Source organism: Octodon degus, unplaced genomic scaffold (genome assembly GCF_000260255.1).
Source record: "Octodon degus isolate 3935 unplaced genomic scaffold, OctDeg1.0 scaffold00008, whole genome shotgun sequence".
Taxonomy (NCBI): Eukaryota; Metazoa; Chordata; class Mammalia; order Rodentia; family Octodontidae; genus Octodon; species Octodon degus.
Window position 1 is genome coordinate 14,292,827 of NW_004524584.1, and position 17,137 is coordinate 14,309,963.

Genomic DNA, 17,137 nt, shown 5'->3' on the forward strand with positions numbered 1-17,137 from the left:
AAGCACCTACTTAGAACAAACTAAGCCAAGCAAAGCACAGGGACCGCGGTTCAATCCCCCAGCACCACATGCCAGCCTGCCCCGCCCCCTGGTGGGCTGAGCTGGCCACACACACAAAATAAATAAATAAATAAAAATTAAAAAAAAAGATAGATGTGTGGACTCTGTTGTCCTAAAAAGGGCAAAGTCATAAAGTAGCTGCTGATAATAAATGTTTGAAAGAGGAACTATGGTTGTTTGGTATCATGTTCTATTTTGGTTTGGACTCATAGAACTAGGCTAATTTGTATGGCAGAAGTAAGAATTATAAAAGAAACATGTTGGATATAGTTTGGTTAGAGTCACAGACACAGGTCCCTTTTATTTTCTCCTGTTGCAGTGTCGATACACCTTGCAGTATACCTATCCGTATGCATACTACATGGAGTCTGGCCCCAGGAAGAAGCTGGTAAGGAAAGCAGTCCTCCATTCTGTTTTGTATCATCTGAGGTAATACCCCTGTTATTATCACTTTGTAGGAGAGCAGAGACCTACCCTTGGTCATTGGGAGGGTAAAATCAAAACTCTCTAGCAGGATATGATGTAATGCCTATAATCCCAGCTTCTAGGGAGGCAGAAGCAGGATTACTAGTTGAACACTAGCCTGGACATTTAGTGAGATGGTATCTCAAAAAGGGTTGAGGGTATCTGTGATTTAATTCAGGGGTATAGTACTTGCCTAGCTCATGTGAGGCTCTGGATCCAGTTTCCAATACTGCAAAAAAGAAAAAGAACCTGTCTAATTGCAAGATTCTGTTTCTACCCTGGGCATCTCCGAAATAGATCTCTCCAAAATAGTGGAAGACCCACAAAAGTGAGTCCATGAAAGTTCAGCCACAAAGTAACAGACTACTGTACTGTCATTTTGTTTCATAGGCTGCAGATTCACCTCAGCCCCTAAACAATGTTTTGGTTTGGTTTTTTTGGCGGAACCAGGGACTGAAATCAGTCCCTTGCACTTGCCAAGCAAGCGCTGAGCCATCTCCCCGGCCCCAACAATGTTGTTTAAAGCACAGTTGGTTGAAACAACTTTGACCACTTGGAAGGCCAGTATTAACTGCTGGGAGTTTATTGAACATGCATGGCTCTAAGATGCAGTTAATTTTTTCCCCTAGGAGTGCTGGAGATTGAACCCATTGCCTTTAGACTCAGTTACTATCCCAGCCCTTTTTAAAATGTATTTATTTATCTATAAATTTTTTTGAGACAGGTTCTTTCTAAATCACGTAGGTTAGTCTCAAAGTTAAAATCCTCATGCCTCAGCTTCTGGGATGGTTGAGATTACGGGTATGTGGCACCACACCAAGATATGGTTAACTTTTTTATACCTTTAATCCTTCGTTTTAGGTATGGGTTGTTTCCTACTGATGTTAAAGTAATTCATATTTATTGTTTAGATGTTGGAAAATATAGAAAAGCATTTATATCATCTGTAATCCTACCAGAAGGAAATAACTATTCTTAGCATTGTACAGACTTTTTGTTTTTGTCTTTTTGAGACAGGGTCTCACTATGTAGTTCAGACTGGCCTTTAGTTCACTTTGTAGCCCAGGCTGATCTTGAAATTGCAACAATCCTCTTGCCTCAGCCTCCCTCCCAAGTGCTAGGATTATAGATGTGCACCACCACCACGCTAGACTTTTCTTTTTATTTGTTTTTTTAAGATATGGTTGTTTTGTTTTCTTTTCTTTTGTGGGACCGGGGATTGAAGTCAGGACCCTGCACTTGCCAGGCAAGTGGAGATAGGGTTTTGATTTGTGGTTCAGGCTGGTTAAACTCTGTGGTGATACTCCTATCTCAGCTCCCCAAATCATGAGATTTAGACATGTTCCACCACACCTGGATTAGAATTGTTTTCTACAGTGGCTTTACATTCTTCTCCTAGGGCTGGAAATATAGCTTGGTGGCACAAGCAACTGTGTGGTAAACACAGTGTCCTGAGTTGAATAACAAATAAAGAAACAAAAAAATATATTCTTCTCCTTTCCTTGGCGGCAGATGGCAACTGTGACCTTGCCAGTTTTGTTTGGATCTTATTTTCTGACTCTAGGCATAGGGAACAGTGTTTTCCCTGAGGACAGTGTCAGGACTGTGTGTAGCTCATTTGAGCCTGAGATGCTGCATATATAGCCCCTCTATCTGTTGGCCTACAGCCCCGTCTCCTTTTGACCTTTCTGTTCTGCCCATACAGTTTGAATACCAGCAGGCTCAGCTGGAAGCTGAAATCGAAAACCTCTCATGGAAAGTAGAGCGTGCAGACAGCTATGACAGAGGGGTAAGTGCCAGTTCTTCTCTGGCAGGTAAGAGAGGACTGGCATGGTAATAAGTGTCAGGGTGTTGGCATGTAAATTGGAAGCTGCTACTGCTGGATTCCTTGTAGCCCCTGGCATGGTACATGTGACTTTCATTTTTCCCTGTTCCTGACACTGATTCATGCAACCACTATCTTGCTTCCCTTTTATAGGACTTGGAGAACCAGATGCACATAGCAGAACAGCGAAGGAGAACCCTGCTAAAAGATTTCCACGATACTTAAATCAGAATGTGGATGTGCTGGGGTGAAGATGTGGCTGCGAGGTCTCCCAGCTGCCATACTGCATGTTGCAGGCTCTACCTTTCATGACCCAGGTTGCAACTAGGGCCCCACTCCTGAGAGACGCTGGCAACACATCTCTTAGTTGATTTCTGTTTTCTTCTCATCTTTTGCTTTTTGTTTCTACCAGGGTAGAGGCCATGTTGAATTGACCTCTTTTTAGGACTTTTAATTCCCCCTGGATGATTGTTGGGAGGGAGGGAATTTTTTTCTGAATGGCTATTAATAGAATTAGATCATTACAACTTATGTAATTTTCAAAGGTTGTATAATTATACCAAAAAAAAAAAAAAAAAAGGCAAACCATAAAATAACGTGACACCATTTTTAAAAATAAATTGGCATTGGAGTGTTTTCACCTCTAGCTATTTTATTTAGAATGTAACATACACTGCCCACCCACCCTGCCTCACAAAGTCTGTACTGCCATGGGCCTCAGAGTGGCCTCTGCTTTCCAGCTTCATGTGTTTGGCCACAGCTGGAGTCTTAAAGGAGGAGCATGGGTGGCAAATGTTGGGACTAAGTTGGCCTGTGTAACAGGCATGGGGTACAGGGAATCACATTGTGCCTCCTGCCTTTCCTGGGCAATAAAGAGACAGAACAGTCTTCTTTCTGTAGGCTTATCTTTGTTCTTGAAAGTAGAGGTTACCTGGGTCTGGCTACTGAGGCTTGGACCCATAGCAGGTTATAGGTGGACTTGTGGCTCTCTAGACTAGGGGACAGTGGTTCAGCATGGTGCTTCCTTTTGTCTCCTCAAGATATACATCCAGTTTTGAAGAGAATTATTGTCCAAAGTAAGTTTGCTATATCTTTATCTCTCCTTTTGTGCCAGTGTTCAAGTGGTATAACTCTGACCAGGGTTACATGCAGCCCTGACAGTCTGGCTGCACTCCTCATAAATACCACTCAGAGTTCAGCATGGGCCTCCTAAAGGCATTGGCTTTTGACCCAGGGCCTAGGGTTGCACAAGTTTTTCTGTTAAAAGTGGCAAGTCGGGGTTGGGGAGATGGCTTAGTGGAATAAGCGCTTCCCAGCAAGTGCAAGGGCCTGAGTTCAATCCCCGGTTCCGCCAAAAAAAAAAAAGTGGCAAGTCCAGCACATGGGCTAGAGTATGCCTCCCTCACCTGGTTCCATCTTCTAGAAGACCCAACCTTGATACTCTGGGAGCCTTGAGACTAGATTACTTTGTGGTCCCAATTCCTATAATAGGGGAGACTGGCTGGAGAAAGGAACAGGTTTTTTTGTTTTTGTTCTTGGTCATTGTGAAATAGAGGTTCACTATGCAATTCAGGCTGGCTTCAAATTCATGGTGATCCTCCTGCAACAACCTCTCACGTGCTGGGATTACAGGCCTACACCACCATGCTTGGTTTTGTACAGTCAAGTACAAGGGAGCAAGTAATTTTCCTGATGTCCCATCTGTCTTGAACTGGGTCCTATGAGCCTTTCAAAAGTTTGATCTATGATCTCTGGGAGTTTTGTGGTTTTGTTTAGTATCTACACTTTGAGATTGGTAGAACTGTGTGCTAGACAGGCTTCCTTGACATCTTGGAGAACCTATAGAAAAATCTGTGAATATTATAGGGGAAGTTCTGTGGTACTCTCACATTTTCACCTCTAGTCAGCAGTTTCCCAGGTACAATGCAAGGTATAAAACTGAGTTATTCTTGAAGACAGCTGTAACTCTCAAGAGGCATGCTGGTTGCAGGTTTCTTTTATTCCCCTCAGGTTTTGTCTCTTCATGTAGTCCCCAACAAGGGAGGAACTGTGGGATGGATTGGCAGAGCAAGTTCAGAATATGGCACCTGAGCCTAGCATGGGACACTGGAGAGCTAACTGTGAACAAAGCTCCTGCTGCAGGGCCCTGAGTCAATATGTGAATGAACGCGGAATATCTTGGCATCCAGAGCCCGTACCTCTCCATGGAGTCCTTTCTGTGGTATTGCCATGGTACAGCTCTGCACATGAAATCACATCACATCTTGGATGTTTCTGGACTGCAAGGCTGCCGTCTTCTGTTCTTACATCCAGCTGTGACCCTGATCACTGGCATTGCCAGGTATGCTGTATCCAGATTCTAGCCCATAATGCTTGACCTGTGGAGAGCTTCCTTTTGTGCCTCCTCACTGGATGTCCTTTGTGAACATTATCAGGAAGATGGGAAAGGTCAGGCACAGGTTTTGGTTTTTTTGGGGGGTTTTTTACCCTGCAAAAGGGTAGAAGAGAGACACATGTTTAATGAACTTATCTGTTTTTCTTCAAAGAAAAGGTTAAGGAAATGTCATTGCTCAAAGTTGAGTGGTTTATTAAAAATAAACTTAAGTTTCTGATTATAAAAATATGCGTAGTCTTTCTTTAAATGGCCTAAGTAGGGCTGGTGAGATGGCTCAGTGGTCTAAAGCACCTATTTATACTTAGAACAAGCTTAGCAAAGCACAGGGACCGCGGTTCAATCCCCCAGCACCACATGCCAGCCAGCCTCGCCCCCTGGTGAGCTGAGCTCCCCCCCACACACATATAAATAAATAAAATAAATAAATAAATAAATAAAATTTAAAAGAAAAAAATAAATGGCCTAAGTAACACTGTGAGCACCTTGCAGAGTCTGTCCATTGAGCACCAGATGAGGACCTTCCTGTCATTCATCCCTCTCATCCACAAGCCACACTCAGCTCTGTTTTTCTTCCTTTTCTGGTTGTCTGGGGAGCACTTGTCTGTGGTGCTCACAGAAGGAAGTAGTTTTATCCCTCCTTTTATTGGGTACAGGCTAACAGGGCAGACTTCTGGGGCCTTACAAAACATGTAGAAATATGACAGGGATCCTGGCTTTATGGGCCTTGAGGGTTATAGTGACAACTCAGAAACTGATGTGTATTTGTGGTTGCTTGGTTTGATTTGTGGATTATCAGCCAGTGCTAACTAGAGAAACATTTCATATACGATATATAAACATAAGAATTTATAAGCTTGGCTTATAGTGGCCCCTCATGGAATCAGGTATGGAAGTGTGCTGTCTATGTGCTGGGGATCTGGAGGATCCAGTCAAATGCTTGGAGCTGAGTGCAGTGAGTCAGGAGGCTGAAGGGTCTTTAATGAACAGACTGAAGGGTTCATACTGGAATCTGCACTTTAAGCTAGGAGTTGACATCTGAGGTGAAGAAAAGACAAGCTCCTCCAATGAACGCAGCAGTGAGCTTTCTTTATTTCCTTTTTATACCAGTCTGGCAGTAACCCTAGGGTGAGTCTTCCACATACAGACCATTCTAAGTCCGTTTAGTTGGGCATTAGTCACTTCAGTTGACACAATCTTCACAGTGGTACTGGGGACCTTCCGACTGAACAACATCCCCATCTCTTCACATATTTTATGACAGGATCTTATTGTCATTTAGTTGCTAGGCTGGGTTTGAACTTCTAGTCCTCCTATTTTGGTCTCTCAGAGTGCTAGGATTACAAATAAATCTGACAACCTAGCTACAAACAAGTATTTGAAGTCTAATCCCAAGAGTGAAGAATGGGGATTAGGCTTTGGGCTCTGTTTGAAGCTCTGTATTGTGTTTGGAGATGTGGCAAGCCTGGACTACACAGTGAGACCCTCTCTCAAAAAAAAAAACACAGATACTCCACAGCTGCTTGTTTTTGAGCCTCAGGTATGCCAAGTGGATGGTCAGCACCGGAGTACGTGTAGTGTTGAAAAGGTCATATGATGGTGACACCTATAATCCCAGCACACTGGAGGCTGAGACAGGAGGATTGTTGAGAGTTTGAGACCAGCCTGGACTACAGAGTAAGCTCAAGACCACCCTGAATTGCACAACAAGACCCTGTCTCAGAAAAGACTAAAACAAGCAAAGACCAAGCTTTCAGTCTAAGGACACATAGAACTGGTCATTAGTCCCTAAGCACAGAGTCACCCCTGCAGTTCACAGGGCAGGCACAGTAGTGTGGCCATTTGGACTATACCTATGGTGATTCTCAGACCAGGAGACAGCACACAATACAAAGTCTGGAGGAGGGACTGCCCTAATAGCCCAGCAGTCAGTGTATGTTACATCCTATTTTGCCTACAGGATACCAGTGCTGTAGTAGTACAGTCCCGTAATTGCAGCACTTGGGGAGGCTGAGGCAGGAGGTTCCCCTTGAGTTTGAGGCCCTCCTGAACTACAAGCAAGACTCTGTCTCAAAAAAATAATTTGCCAGGCTTGAAAACAGAGTCAGGATCAGAAGTCTGAACTACATAGTGGGACCTTGCACAAAATACATTTAAAGGGGGCTGGGGAGATGGCTCAGTAGAATAAGTGGTTTCCTGGCAAACGCAAGAGCCTGAGTTCTATTCCCAGTTCTGAAAAAAAAAAAATGCCCAAGGGCAACACTTATAAGTAAATGGCCAAAAATAAATGAAGTTTGCTTTTAGAAACTAAAAAGGAAGTTATTGCAATACAGATTAAAACATACGTGTACAGGGACTAGATTTGGCAGTATATATCCATAGAGATGGTACCTGTCCTGACACCTCCACACCCAAAGGTTTTAGCTCAAGCAATTCTCATTTATGCTGTGTAAAATTCCTACAACTGCCAGCAGGTGGGGCAGAAATGAGAGGCAGGCCCTGGAAGCTTGCTTACCTTCTGTTGTCTGGAGGTGAGTTGGCAGATAAGCCCCAGTGCTGGCAGCAGGTATGATTCAGCTGAATATAGGTCAGAGGTAGAAGAAGGAATTCAAGAGAATAAGTTAAAGGAAATACTTTGTGATGAACTAATTACACTTTTGTAAAGACTAGTGGAGAATAGTATCTACATTTATTCATTGGAACCCAAAAACCATGAGATTGTTGGTAAAATTCTGTTTCTGTTGGATGACATCAGCAGTTTAGAGCTAGACAGTTAAGTAAGACTACCAACAATAACTAGTCATAAAACGAATAACACTCAAGAATTATTCTTTTTTTTTTTTTTTTTTGGTGGAATGGGATTGAACTCAGGTCCTTGGTGCTTGCCAGGGAAGCGCTTATTCCACTGAGCCACCTCCCCAGCCCCCTCAAGAATTATTCTAAAGATACTATGTTTCTAAAGTTTTTTGTATGGAATCAAAATTTCAATGATTAGGGGCTGGGGAGACGGCTCAGTAAAGTTAGTGCTTTCCTGGAAAGCGCAAGGGCCTGAGTCCTGGGGGGAAAAAAAAGAATTTCAAAGATAAATAAAATTCAAAAAAATTTTTTTCAAAAATGTTTGTTATGGAGCTGGTGAGATGGCTCAGTGGTCTAAAGCACCTACTTAGAACAAGCTAAGCAAAGCACAGGGACCGCAGTTCAATCCCCAGCACCACATGCCAGCCAGCCCCGCCCCCTGGTGGGCTGAGCTGGCCACACACACACACACACACACACACAAAATAAATAAATAAAATTAAAAAAAAATGTTTGTTATATTGCAGTGTTGTCTTCAAAGTAGTTGTTCAGGGCTGGTGAGATGGCTCAGTGTTCTAAAGCACCTACTTAGAACAAGCTAAGCCAAGCAAAGCACAGGGACCCGCGGTTCAATCCCCCAGCACCACATGCCAATCAGCCCCGCCTCCTGGTGGGCTGAGCTGGCCACACACACACTAAATAAATAAATAAAAATCTAAAATCATATTTATAAAAAAAAAAGTAGTTGTTCAGATTACCAGATTGACCATTTAAAATTGGTCAAAAGAAATTAAGCAGTAACTCTTGCTTTCAATAAACCAATAGAAATTAGTAGTACAAAAAAAGAAAAAGAAAAATCATACTGTGATACAAACCTGTAATTCCAGTGCTAGGAACACTAACACAGAAGGAGCACAGGTTCAAAGCCAGGCTAGACTATGTGGTAAGACCCTAAATCAACCAAATGAAAGTTGAGACTTCTACCTAGGTGAATTAAAAGACAAGCATGGTGACACACTACTGCATCCCAGCACTCTGGGAAGGCTGAGGCAGGAAGATCGTAAGTTTGAGCCCAGTCTGTGCAATTTAGCAGCCTATGTCCAAACTAAAGATCTGGGGATATTGCTAAAGAAAAAGGCCTAGATTCAGCCTCTAGTATGGAGTGGGGTGGGAAGGAGCAGTTACAGGAAATGTGAACTGTCTTAAACTAAAACTAGTAATAGTTTTATCTACTTGAATCAATTGCATTTTTTAGAATTCATTGTAAGGGGAAGAGATCAGGTCCTTTTCTCTGCCTCCTAATGTGTACACACACACACACACACACACACACACACACACACACAAATTTTAGTTTCCACTCCACCTGATGGTAGTGATAGTTAGCTTCCAAGCTTTGGCAAAGTCACAATAGCCCCCATTGCTATCTACTTCCCTCTGTCCCAGCAAAGTTCAGACACTCCTTTTGTGGGACAGGAAGATCAACAAAGAGGTTCCTATGGGTGGCTAGGTTAGTGGAAATGTAACTGGCACTTCAAGGCAAAAAACCCTGTTTATGGAAGTCTAACAGACCATGTTCCGCTACTTATTTCAAAATGCCACTTAAGGCCAGTGGTAAAGAAAAAGGAAAAAGCTTTATTAGCATGACTATAGAGGGGCTGAGGAGATGGCTCAGTAGAATAAGCGCTTCCTTGGCAAGTGCCAGGGCCTGAGCTCAGTCTCCAGTTCTGCAAAACAAAAAAAAACAAAACCTCCCCCCCAAAACAAACAAACAAAACAGTCCTCTATTTATGCAGATAATGACTATAGAGATTCCGGGGGGCCAGGAAGGTGGCTCAGTAAGATAAGCACTTGACTGGCAAATGCAAGGATCTGAGTTCAATCCCCGGTTCCACAAAAAAAAAAAAAAAAAATGACTATAGAGATTCCCAATCTGGCAGAAACCTTGGAGTTTTATAGGAAGAGTTAACAAAGACAAGAGTGGGGTTGCCAGGGAGATGGCTCAGTAGAATAAGCACTTTCTTGGCATGCACAGGGGCCTGAGTTCAGTCCCTGGTTTTGCCCAAAAAAAAAAAAAAAAAAAAAAAAAGTTTGGGGTCTGTACAGGTGAATGGGCTGGGGGCGCCGGAATGGCAGGTTAGGCAATCCTGTCAAGTGGTATCCCAGGACTGTTTCTGCAGGTTTTAGGAGAGCCATCATTGCTTGAGAGGACAATTCATTTCCCCTTCTGAGATGAGAGCACCCGCTTTCTCATTTTGGGCTGGTGTGACACTGCTACTGCTGAACAGAAGATGACAGGGCATTGATCAAAGAATTACAGGCATCACACACCATGGGGTCCAGAATAGGATGCTGTAGAAAGCTGGCAACTGGGTGTCCCTGCAAATCCTGATTAGACGTATCTTGGCATCCTGAGTCTTGAAGGACAATAAGATACACTACATACATTTAGGACTAATAAACCTTGTAATTCATACTCTCAGAGGAGTAACATGCCTACATGCAGAGCTGAGCTGAGATCTGACCTAGAGAGTGTCTGTTGATTTGATTTGTTTGAGACAGTCTCACTATAGTTCAGGCTGGCCTTAAATTCACAGGTAGCCTAGGCTGGTCTCAATCCTGCCTAAGCCTTCCAAATGCTGGAACTGTAGGTATCAGACACCTGGCCTGACCCAGAATGTTAAATTATAAAGGAGACATAAAATGTAAGCAAAGATCCCAAAGTCCACACTGCTTTGAACTTCTCATTGGGCATCTGGAGGCTCGGCCTTTTAGGCCCATTACAGAAGCACACATGAGGTGCACTGGTTTTCTGTAACAGGTGAGGAAGGAGGTGGGCCTACCCAAGAAGAAGGGAAAATGCAGCAGCAATTGTATCACTCCTGAGACTAACCCAGCCCTAGGAGGGCAGAAAGCACAAAGATATCTTGGCTCTTGGCCGTCTGTTTGTCCTCCTTCCTCATTTTTGGTGGTCATCTGAATTTGCTTTTCCTCTGAACGGGTCGCGTCTCAATTGAAAAAGCACCCCTTCCTCTCAAGTACTCTGCACACAGCACCTGCTGCATTGTTGCGGGTGCCGGCGAGGGCACTCACCTCCCGGTTTCAAGGGCTCTTATAGTGCCCTGCACAACAAGCAGCTGCTTTTCAATGGCCGAATTCGGGCTGGACTCCTGGAGAGGCGCCTGACCGGCCTCAAATGCCTGCCCGAAGGTCGTGGGTCCTGCAGCACCACCACTGCATAGTCTGCCGCTGCAGCACTGAGTCATCGACGAGGGCTGCCATCGGCTGCGGCTCCCTCCCTCCGCCTCTATTGTGTGCTGCTGGTAGGAGGCGAGGGGCATCTCAGCCCGGACAGCAGCTACCACCGGGGCTGCTGGCTGCCCTTTTGGTACTGTCTTGTCTGGGTCTCTATGTAGGGGCGGCTTCTGCCTAGACAAGAGGATAGCTCCCCCTGCCACCGGGCTCCGGAAGAAGTTCCAGCAGGCGGGTCCCAGGCGCTGGCTGGGAGCCGGCCTCCGGCCTCGCGGTGCGCGTCCCGGACAGTCCCAGCGACTGCGCAGCGCAAGCCCCGCGGCCCCTCCCCCGGGCGCGCGCGACCTGGGCGCCATGGCGGCGGCGGCCACTGTCCCACGGCCTGGAGCCGGGGAGGCCGTGGAGGCCGTGAGTCTGCAGTGGGCGCCTCCTGAACCCCGCGAGGTCGCGGTTGGGACCAGGCCAGGTGACAAAGAGGACTCGAGGGTGCGGCCTCTGTGCAAGCCCCGCGGCATCTGCTCGCGCGCCTACTTCCTGGTGTTGATGGTGTTCGTGCACCTGTACCTGGGCAATGTGCTTGCGCTGCTGCTATTCGTGCACTACAGCAACGGCGACGAGAGCACCGAGCCCGGACCCCCGCACAGACCCCCTGGCCCTCTGACGGCTCCAACCTTGGGCCCCCTCACCCGGCTGGAAGGCATCAAGGTAAGGAATCCCCCCCCACCCCAACTACCACCACCTTGCTCTAGGCCTCCTGCAGCCGCACCCCACCACAGCCTGAGCTGTGTACCTTTCCTTCAGGTGGGGTACGAGCGCAAAGTACAGCTGGTCACCGGCACGGAGCACATCATTCGAACCCTCAGCCTCAAGCCGCTGCTCTTTGGTAAGTCCACCAATTGCCTCCTAAGAAGGGCCAGGGGCTGCGCTGGCCATCTGAGGTCCCTTTGGACCACATGCTTTCTGTTTTGAAGAGGGCTGCTTCAAAGTAGCCTGCCGCCACCAAAGTAAGGTAGCATACTGCCCTCTCACAGCCAGCATACCTGCAGCAGACTTATCGAATAGGGCTGCACAATGCAGTCCTGAGAGTTTTTCACGCCAGCACTAATTCTGTCACCTTCTAGAATAAGGAGAGGTTAGGAGGAACAGCAGAGCATCAGCTGATATCAGGCTTCTGGGAGAAATTGCACTCCCATTTTAAAACTGTAGTATTTTTATTTTGAGACAGGATCTCACTATATAGTTCATCATTCAGAGAGACCTTGAATGAACTATGTAGACCAGGCTGGCCTCTAATTCTTTTTTTTTTTTTTAATTTTAGAGAAGGGTCTACAGGGTGTTCAGGGCCTCACTACTAGATCGGACTCATAGTGATCTGCCTGTTTACAGCCTCCCAAGAGCTGGGATTACAGGTGCAGGCCACCATGCCCAGCCCAGTCTCAATGGCCCCTCAGGGTGCCCCTGGGGGTGGGGCCACCCCAGCACAGCAGGCCAGGGGATAAAACCCCTGGGCCCTGCGCCTATTTGCAGGCGCTTTAATCCGCTGAGTTATTTGGCCAGCCCTGACCTGTAATTCTTAAGTGATCATCCTGGCTCAGCTTTCCAAGTGCTGGGATTAAGGGCACATGCCACTGCACCTGGTAGGAAATCACACTCCCAAAGTGGACCCTGTTATGTATGAGAACCAGGCTATCCAAATATGGATATGAGGCCGGGGAGATGGCTTAGTGGAATAAGCACTTCCCTGGCAAGTGCAAGGGCCTGACTTCAATCCCTGGCTCTGGAAAATAAATAAATAAATAAATAAATAAATAAATAAAAAATAGATAGATAGATAGATAGATAGATAGATAGATACACTGGACCCACTCTGCCATGGTACCTGGCAGGCCCAACCTTTGCCAAAACTCTGAGATTTTTCTTAGGAGTCTTTTATTTGTTTTTATGGGGGTTTGAATATTTTTTGTTTGTTTGCTTCCTTGCTTGCTTTGTTGCTTTGTTTTCTTTCTTGTCTTTTTGAGACAGGGTCTCACTTTGCAGTTCAGACTGGACTTGAGCTCATTTTCTAGCCCAGGCTAGTCTTTTTTTTTTGGTTCCTCGAATGCCTTCAGGGCACTTTTGGCCAGCTGGAGAGGTGTGAGGTCGAACTCCAGCAACCTGAGGCTGACAGCTTTGTGGAAGCAGCCACTTAAAGGCCTGAGCTACGGCCAGGGCCCACCCCCCCCCAGGCTAGTGTTGAACTCACAACATCCTCTGCCTCAGCCTCCAAAGAGCTGAGATTACAGGTGTGGGCCATCACACCCCACCCTGTTTTTTTTTGTTGTTGTTGTTTTTGCGGAACCCGGAATTGAACTCAGGCCCTTGAGCTTGCCAGGCAAGCGCTTATTCCACTGAGCCATCTCCCCAGCCCCACCCTGTTTGTTTTTGAAATAGAGTCTTACTGTGTAATCCAGGCTGGCCTCAAAATCACTGTACTCTTGTCTCAGCTTTCCACGTGCTGGGATGACAGGCATGCATCACTGTCTGGCAGGATTCTCCTTTTGACTGAGTGTTGTAAGTAGAATCCTTTCAGGGTGATCCCACTTTGAGCTGCATCATGGTTCGTGTTCCTAGGTTCCTGTTACATGATGGGCTTCATGTGATTAAATAAACACCCCTGTGAGGTGGAAGTTGATCTTACCCTCAAGCCAGTGGGTGACAAAGTGAGGCACAGAAAGCCATAGTGGCTTGGCCAGGTTCATATAGTAGTTCAGTGGTGACCCAAGGATTAGGATGCAGGCACTTAAAAGCCACAATGATAGAGCCTGCACATAAAAGCCACACTGAGAGTGTGCAAACTCTAAAGTCCCCCAAAGACTGTTGTCAACAAGGGGTTGGGCAGACCCACAGACCTTACCCAGGTTAAATTTGTGCAGCCCCATCCCAGGTAGCTAGTGCCAGTGACACATATTTGAAGACCCGGATAGTCCCAGGCTGCTGAGATGAAAATTACAGTTTTTATTTATTTTTTTTTTTTGGGCGGGGGGCTCTCAGGATGCCTACAGGACAGGTCTGGTTTGGCCTGAGAATGAGAGGATCGAACCACAGCATCCTGAGTCTGACTGCTTTGTTTCAGCAGGCACTTAAACACCTGAGCTAATGGGCAGGCCCCCCAAAATTACAGTTTTTAAAAAAGGTTTAGGAGGGGCTGGGGAGATACCTCAGTAGAATAAACACTTGCCTGGCAAGTGCAAGGGCCTGAGTTCAATGCCCGGTTCCACCAAAAAAAATTAAAATAAAAAAGGTTTAGGGGACTGAGGATGTGACTTCCTGGGAGTGTGCTTGCCTAGCATGCATGAGGGCTTGGGTTTAATCCCTATTGCTGGAGGCGGGGGGAGGATGGAGCTGGTTGGGAATTATGGCAAGACCTATAAGAAAGCCACATGCCTGCTATTTATAGGGAATTAGGGTATGTTGTTTGTGCTGTTGTGAAAAGGGCCCTAAAAGATGCTAGAGGTTGTTACTAACACTGGTAAATAACAGAGTCTATGCCAGGCCTCATTTCAGGTGCTAGCGACACAGCAATGATCACAAAAGAAAGATAACCCAACAAAATAAAACTCCTAAACTGGCATTCAAGTACAATAAATAAACAAACAGCCAAATATAAATGGGGCATCAGGTGGTGATACTGGGTTTGCTGAAGACCTATAGGAAGAACAGGATCAAGCTGGTGGCTCAGGGAAGGATGATCTGGGCCAAAGGAATGGCAGTCAACCCATTACTACCATGCTGCTGCGAATAGGCCCACTGAGAAGATTGTGTTTCATCTGCCTCCCTGGGACCTATACCTATCTAATTCAAACGTGTGCTAGCTTATAACAAACACAAGGTCAAAGTCTTTCTATATTCAGTTGTCCTATAAGGTAAAGAATAAGAAACCCAGGCCTGAATGTCTTTTTATTTATTTTTTTAAAAAAAAAATTATTTATTTTTTTTAATGTCTTAAGAGTAACAACAACAACAAAGTAAATAACAAGAAGCAGGAGAGATTTGACAATGGGTAAACTGGTTCTGGTTAGGCTATCATGTGAGCCCCAATTTCCATTTATGTATGTATGTATGTATGTATGTATGTATTTCTTTTTGATGGTACCGGGGATTGAACTCAGGAGGACCTTGAGCTTGCCAAGGAGGCATTTATTCTACTGAACTCTCTCCCTAGTGCTGAGTCCCAATATTTGCACACTTAAAGGGGATAATTAAAGATATTTGGGCAGCTGTAGCATGAACTTCTCATTTGTGGTTCTCATTTCTTCCAAAACATTTAGATTACCTTCTGGTCAGTAGAGGAAAGATGGCCTAGGTTTTACTCTGAGAGAGTAAATGAAGTGGGGAAAATAAGCAATCAGAGATCATCAAACAGCCCATCCCATTCTGACAAAAAGACAAAAACAATAAGATAAGCCAGCTGTGGTAGGACCTGCCTGTAATCCCAGGACTCTGGAGGCTGAGGCAGGAGGATTGTTGTGAATTTGAGACCAACCTGGGCTACAAAGTGAGCTCAAGGCCATCCTGAACTATTGAGTCACCCAGTCTCAAGAAGACACACACACAAAAAGTCATATTTGAAAAGAGAGAAACCACAGAGGAATGTTCCTATCTGAGCAGCTGTTCAATACTAATAGTGTTAGATAAATCCAGAGAGTGCCTCACCCAAGGAAGACCAGCATTTACCTATCTTCTTGTAGTTGCCTGTCTATTCAGCCTTTGATCTGCTATCCTGCTCATCCCAAAGGACAGGCGGAACCCAAAGAGGATGGGTCTGCTAGGGCTCTGCCTTGCCTGTGACCTTCCAGCTTCAGAGATCCAGGAAGTCAGAGCTGAAGGCAGAATGCTTAAAATGTGGGCTGGGACAAAGGGACTTGCGTCCTACCCCCAAGGTGCCTCCATGTCTATAAAAGGAATTCACCCCATTGCAGAGAAGATTCCATGTAGCTCCTAGGCTTTCTCTTTGGGGAGTTTCCTGTTTCCCACCTTTTTCAGAGGCACTTGGTAAGTGGGACTTGGGCTACTGGACACACAGTGTGGAGCTCAGGCCCCATCCTGATCTCGTGGACACACAGAAACCTGCATGACTGTGGTAGGGATTTCCCAAACATTCAGAACATTTGGAGTCATCTGAGAACTGAGTCTTGTTCAGATCAGAAGGAAAGCACTCCATTTCTAGGTCATTGTCACCTTTCTTATATGACATTTCTCCACTCCACTCTGCCTCACCCTCATTTGTCTCTAACCAGCCAATCATATCTCTTCTCTCCCTTCTTTAAAAGCCTCCCAGCCCCTCTATTTTTTCTTTTATACAGTGCTGGGAATAGAACCCACGGCTTTACCCCTGCTGGGCAAGCATTCTACCACTGAGCTACATCTTCAGGCCTGTAGACTCCCCATTTGATTTCTGGGTCTCACTTGGTGCCTCAAGGCTTTCTGACTTCTTGAACCTCATCTCCTGCCACCCAACCCCCATTCCCTGCCAGTCCTCAGCACCAAGGGCCTTTATGTGTGTGTGGTTCCCTTAGGCCTGGCTTTTCCCACAGTTGGTGGCTTTAGCTCCATCAGGTATGACTTAGATGTCCTGTCCTCAGAGACATCTCTACTCAGGCTAAGAGGCTCCCCAGCACACTGTTATGTCCTTGCTTGCTTATCTTCTCAGTACTTAGCACTGCCAGAAACTATTTCTGTACTTGTGACCTTTATGCCTCTGTCTCCAAATAAGGTGCATTTGTGGGAGGGTTGATCTGTTCTGGCTGTGTGTCCAGCAGCCAGAATTGTGTCTACTGATAATCATTGGCTGCCTAGAGAGGTGTGCTCAGCCCCTGTCAGCACCTCTCTGCTTATAGAGCAGCCTCTTCTACCATCCTCCTGACTTGGGACCCTCTTGAAGGGCAATAGGTGGCATCTCCCATTAGCCAGCAAGAGTTTTAAACCATTTTTCTTTATTTTTAATATTTTTTTTGGCAGAACCAGGGATTAAACTCAGGCCCTTGTGCTTGCCAGGGAAGTGCTTATTCCACTGAGCATCTCCCTGGCCCCTAAACCATTTTTCTTAACAACATCAGATAAGCAAGTTAATGGCCACTAGTACACAAAGAAATATATTTAAAATATATATATATTTTAGAGGAAGTTTATTTTTTTGTTTTTGGTGTTGAGGACTAAACCCAGGGCTTCCAGCTTACTAGGCAAGCATTCTACAGCTGAGCCAACCCCCCAGCCTCAAAACAATGTGTACTTTAAAATCATGACTACTTTATCAGGATCTCTCTCTCTCTCTCTCTCTCTCTCTCTCTCTCTCTCTCTCTCTCTCTCTC

The 17,137-nt window shown here is 45.5% G+C and overlaps 2 protein-coding genes and 1 long non-coding RNA gene across 6 annotated transcripts in view; 2 read left to right on the forward strand and 1 right to left on the reverse strand.

Moving 5' to 3' along the window:
- Arih2 (ariadne RBR E3 ubiquitin protein ligase 2) overlaps nucleotides 1–3,497 on the forward strand; it is a 93,626-nt gene extending 90,129 nt beyond the window's left edge. For 2 of the 4 annotated variants that reach the window (XM_023705770.1, XM_023705772.1), the window contains 3 exons: nucleotides 380–448; nucleotides 2,231–2,314; nucleotides 2,504–3,497. In XM_023705770.1, the coding sequence (XP_023561538.1) occupies nucleotides 380–448; nucleotides 2,231–2,314; nucleotides 2,504–2,575 (225 nt within the window). In that variant the 3' untranslated portion in view covers nucleotides 2,576–3,497. The remainder of the gene's footprint in view (nucleotides 1–379; nucleotides 449–2,230; nucleotides 2,315–2,503) is intronic. The other 2 variants (XM_023705766.1, XM_004625071.3) reach the window with 2 other exon arrangements.
- Nucleotides 3,498–4,757: 1,260 nt separating this feature from the next.
- LOC111813823 lies at nucleotides 4,758–15,624 on the reverse strand. The gene is made up of 3 exons (XR_002818979.1): nucleotides 15,504–15,624; nucleotides 7,258–7,319; nucleotides 4,758–4,838 (listed from the first exon to the last, which is right to left on the reverse strand). It is a non-coding gene; the product is annotated as an uncharacterized LOC111813823 (long non-coding RNA).
- Nucleotides 10,853–17,137, forward strand: part of P4htm (prolyl 4-hydroxylase, transmembrane) — a 17,650-nt gene continuing 11,365 nt past the window's right edge. Inside the window, exons 1-2 of the mRNA XM_004625072.3 lie at nucleotides 10,853–11,495; nucleotides 11,592–11,673. Coding sequence (XP_004625129.1) covers nucleotides 11,145–11,495; nucleotides 11,592–11,673 — 433 coding nt within the window. The 5' untranslated portion in view covers nucleotides 10,853–11,144. The remainder of the gene's footprint in view (nucleotides 11,496–11,591; nucleotides 11,674–17,137) is intronic.